Source organism: Sorex araneus, chromosome 6 (genome assembly GCF_027595985.1).
Source record: "Sorex araneus isolate mSorAra2 chromosome 6, mSorAra2.pri, whole genome shotgun sequence".
Taxonomy (NCBI): Eukaryota; Metazoa; Chordata; class Mammalia; order Eulipotyphla; family Soricidae; genus Sorex; species Sorex araneus.
Genome location: NC_073307.1, coordinates 120,513,635 through 120,518,570, shown reverse-complemented (window position 1 = coordinate 120,518,570; position 4,936 = coordinate 120,513,635). Strand labels below are relative to the sequence as shown.

Here is a 4,936-nt window from a genome sequence, read left to right as displayed (position 1 = left end):
TCCTCCCCTTCCCTTCCTTTCACTTCCTTTCCCTTCCCTTTGGGTAACATAATAGAGCTTATGGTGGTAAGAAAGGACGTTAGGAAAATGAAATATTCTCTTGTAGGGAGGATTGTGTTTCAGTAGACAAGTCAAATTTGTGAGACCTTCAAAATGAACCCTAATCTCTGCGAACCTTTAATTCTTTCTTATATGATGTGGCAACAGTCATTGGTCATTCAGCTAATATTGTGGTAATAAGAATCAATGATCTCGCTTGTTTGTCTTTTCATTTCCAGAAATTCCAGTGGCGAGTTTGTGAGCCTGGAGTCAACTACCCCAGTTTGGGGGACCAATCTTAAAACATTAAATGGAAGTAAGGAGATCTTTCAAACAGTGTACAACATGCAGATCCTAACGCTAGACTTACTGGCCGTCATCATCTCTGTGGTTGGGCTGGCAGGAAATGGAATAGTACTCCAGCTCCTGGCCTTCCAGATAGAGAGGACTGCTTTCTATGTCTACATCCTCAACTTGGCTGCCTCTGATTTTCTCTTCCTCACTGTCCAGTTTCTATTTCACTTGGGAAGACTTATTGGTGACTTAGAATTGATCGCCATCTCCATCCGCAGAATTGCCATCATCACGAAGAACTTTGCCTATATCACAGGATTGAGCATTCTTAGTGTCATCAGTACTGAGCGATGCTTGTCAGTCTTGTGTCCCTTCTGGCACCGTTTCCACCGCCCAAAACACATGTCAGCTGTCATGTGTGCCCTGCTCTGGGCCCTGTCCCTGCTGCTGACCATATTGCATGAGAATTACTGTCACAGCACATTTGGAAATTGTAATCGAAATTCGTGTATGCAAAATGATATCATCATTGCTGTGTGGCTGATTCTCTCATGTGCGCTTCTCTCTGGATCCAGCCTAGCCTTGCTGATCAGATTGCTGTGTGGCTCCCAGCGGATAAAGCTCACCAGGCTGTATATGACCCTTGGGCTCACAGTTCTGGTCTTCCTCCTCTGTGGTTTGCCCTGGGGAATCCACTGGTTTCTCATATTCTGGTTCCTAGAAGGGTCTCACATGCTCCCCAATGACTTTATTGAAGTTGCAAAAGTACTAACCTGTGTCAACAGCTGTGCCAACCCCATCATTTATTTCTTTGTTGGCTCTTATAGGAAGTGGCGTACGCGTAGAAGGCAGGCCCTGAGGTTGGTTCTGCAGAGGGCATTTGAAGATGTTCCTGAGGTGGATGGAAGTGAAGGCAGCACTCCTCAGGGAACCCTGGAGATGTCCAGGAACAGTCAAATATCATAATTCAGATCTGCCAATTTAGCCATATTGATGTGACTTTAAGACCCAACTTTATCCCTTCAGTTTAGGAAGTTTTCTCATATTTTATCTGAATTTTGGCCTCGTCTTAAAAGTCAAAATAATCTTCTTCCTAATGAAGATGGTTTGACACACCCTAGATCACATTATGCCTATGACCTTGAAGACAGACATTCAGGGATACCCTAAACCATAATATTCATCTTCTCTAAAATGAGATTTACTAAACAAGAGTCCGGGAATGTCCCATTTTGAAAATTCCTCCCTCAGCAGATATTGAAAACATATCAGAAAAGAGCTAAATTCTTTGGTACTTGAGAGGGATTCAAAGAACATTAATTTTTTTGACAAGAGTCATCATGTTCATACAAACTTTAGTGAAAATTAAAAGATAAGAGTTCAAAAGGCAGAGCCATAGACCAATGGAACAGGGTGGAATATCCCTACATACAACCCCAAATGTATGATCATCTAATCTTTGATAAGGGAGCAAGAGATGTGAAGTGGAGCAAGGAAAGCCTCTTTAACAAATGGTGCTGGCACAACTGGACAACCACATGCAAAAAAATGGGCTTAGACCTTGACCTGACACCATGCACAAAAGTCAGATCAAAATGGATTAAAGACCTCAACATTCGACCACAAACCATAAGGTACATTGAAGACAAGGTCGGCAAAACCCTCCACGATATTGAAGATAAAGGTATCTTCAAAGGTGACATGGAACTAAGCAATCTAGTAAAAACAGAGATCAACAAATGGGACTACATTAAACTAAAAAGCTTCTGCACCGCAAAACATATAGTGACCAGAATCCAAAGACTATCCACAGAATGGGAAAGGATATTTACACAATACCCATCAGATAAGGGGTTGATATCAATGGTATATAAAGCACTGGTTGAACTCTACAAGAAGAAAACATCCAACCCATTAAAAAATGGGGCGAAGAAATGAACAGAAACTTTACCAAGGAAGAAATACGAATGGCCAAAAGGCACATGAAAAAGTGCTCTACATCACTAATCATCAGAGAGATGCATATCAAAACAACCACGAGATACCACCTCACACCACAGAGACTAGCACACAGCCAAAAGAACAAAAGCAACCGCTGTTGGAGAGGATGTGGGGAGAAAGGGACCCTTCTACACTGCTGGTGGGAATGCCGACTGGTTCAGCCCTTCTGGAAAACAATATGGACGATTCTCAAAAAACTAGAGGTTGAGCTCCCATTTGACCCAGCAATACCACTGCTGGGAATATATCCCAGAGATGCAAAAAAGTATAATCGAAACAACATCTGCACATGTATGTTCATTGCAGCACTGTTTACAATAGCCAGAATCTGGAAAAAACCCGAATGCCCTAGAACGGATGACTGGTTGAGGAAACTTTGGTACATCTATACAATGGAATACTATGCAGCTGTTAGTAAAAAGGAGGTCATGAATTTTGTATTCAAGTGGATCAGCATGAAAAGTTTCATGCTGAGTGAAATGAGTCAGAAAGAGAGAGACAGACAGAAAGATTGCACTCATCTATGGCATATAGAATAACAGAGTGGGAGACTAACACCCAAGAATCATAGAAATAAGTACCAGGAGGTTGACTCCATGGCTTGGAGACTGACCTCACATTCTGGGGAAAGGGCAACTCAGAGAAGGGATCACCAACTATAATGTAGTTGAAGGCCATGTGGGGGAAGGGAGTTTCGGGCTGAATGAGGGCTAGAGACTGAGCACAGTGGCCACTCAACACCTTTATTGCAAACTTCAACAGCTAATTAGAGAGAGATAACAGAAGGGCATGCCCTGCCACAGTGGCAGAATGGGGTGGGGGGGAGATGGGATTGGGGAGGGTGGGAGGGATGCTGGGTTTACTGGTGGTGGAGAATGGGCACTGGTGAAGGGATGGGGTCCCAAACTTTGTATGAGGGAATCATAAGCACAAAAGTGTATAAATCTGTAACTGTACCCTCACAGTGATTCACTAATTAAAAATAAATAAATAAATAAATAAAGATAAGAGTTCAAGTTAGCTACCAAAAATGGCCTTCCTTGAATGCAAAGGCTTTAGAATATCTTCCTGACTTGATACAGAGAGCACCAACAGGGGTGTTCTCTGAACAGAACCGAAAGTAATTGATTAAATAAATAACTTGATGAATAATAAATAGATAATTTTATGTTAAGAACGAATTAGATCCATATACCTAATTTGACTTGCCATCATTCAGTTTATTGACTTTACTATCTTCAGTTTTTTATGCCTAAAGTTAAGTTTATTGTTGGTGCTTGAGCAGTAGCACAGTGGGTAGGGCGGTTGCCTTGCACGTGGCTGATCTGGGTTCAATTCCCAGCATCCCCTATGGTCCCCTGAGTACCGCCAGGAGTAATCCCTGAGTGCAAAGCCAGGAGTAACCCCTGTACCTCCCTGGGTGTGACCCAAAAAGAAAAGAAAAGTTAAGCTTGTTAACTAAATCAGTAATGTCAAACCATATCAATAATTATAATTTAAGGTACTTATCTTCCTATCATCTCTGTTCACTTGCCTCTACTTAATCCCAAGTGCACTTCTCATTCTTCCCCTTTACCTGTGCCCTGATTCTCCCTCTCTGGGTCCTCTAATCCTTCATGACAGGTTTCCAGTATGTTTGCCAGACAATATTTTCCTGGAATAGAGAGTTTGTGTCTAGTTTATTTGCATTTTGTAATATTCAAAATACATATATGTCATTAACCTAATTACATATAAAAGATTTTGCACATATTCTTTAAGTGAGAAATATAAATACTATATTTATAATAGTTTTATTGAAGCATAATTAGAATTATGTGCCAATGAAGACAAAACTGTGCAGTTTGGATCAGAGAGAGAGTACAACAAGGAAGGCTCTTGCCTTACATACACACAAGCTGGGTTCAATTCTCAGCACAACATTTGTTTTTCTGAGCACCAACAGGGGTGTTCTCTGAACAGAACCAAAAGTAATTCCTGAGTGCTGCAAGGTGTGGTCCACAAACAAAAAAATAAAACTGTGCTGTTCATTGTGTCTCAGAAAAGACTACACTCAAGTGACTCAGACCCCAATCAAGATGTAAATTTGTTCTTATCACCTTTGAAAGACCCTCACATGCTTCCTAGTCATCATGCTCCAGAGTTATTATTGTTCCTCTTTATCACATTGTTTTTTATTGATACTTGACTTCATATAGTTATGATCATATTAAACATTTTTGTTTCTACTTCCTTTTACACCCAAAAATACTTTTGGTTAATTGACCATGTCATTGTATTTCCTTCATCAGTAGTAGTTTGTCCCTTTTTTATTCTATTTTTCATTTTTATTAAACACTTTACAATGTTCCCACCTCCAATCCCACTATCCTATGACCCCATCTCTTCAATGATCTGAGTTCCTTCCATCACACCAACCTGACACCTTGACGGATGTATTTTTTTAATTTGGTTGTTGTAGTTTGGATCCTATGCTATTAATAGTGGTGGGGGTAGTTGTTTAGTTATACATCCCCTTTTAAAGCTGAGTCCCCTTTCATTGTATAGTTAAACCAGTTTACTTTCATTTTGATAGTATATATTTCATATAGAGTATCACTTG

The 4,936-nt window shown here is 40.5% G+C and overlaps 1 protein-coding gene across 1 annotated transcript; it reads left to right on the top strand.

Annotated features, from left to right (window-relative positions):
- The first annotated feature begins 246 nt into the window (after window positions 1-246).
- LOC101548123 (mas-related G-protein coupled receptor member X2-like) lies at window positions 247-1,299 on the top strand. Its single transcript, XM_004607929.3, has one exon. The coding sequence runs from the start codon at window positions 247-249 to the stop codon at window positions 1,297-1,299; it is 1,053 nt and encodes a 350-aa protein (XP_004607986.3).
- Window positions 1,300-4,936: the final 3,637 nt, after the last annotated feature.

Coding starts and splice junctions, on each gene's coding strand:
- LOC101548123 (XM_004607929.3), top strand. CDS start 247: ATGATCTCGCTTGTTTGTCTTTTCATTTCCAGAAATTCCAGTGGCGAG.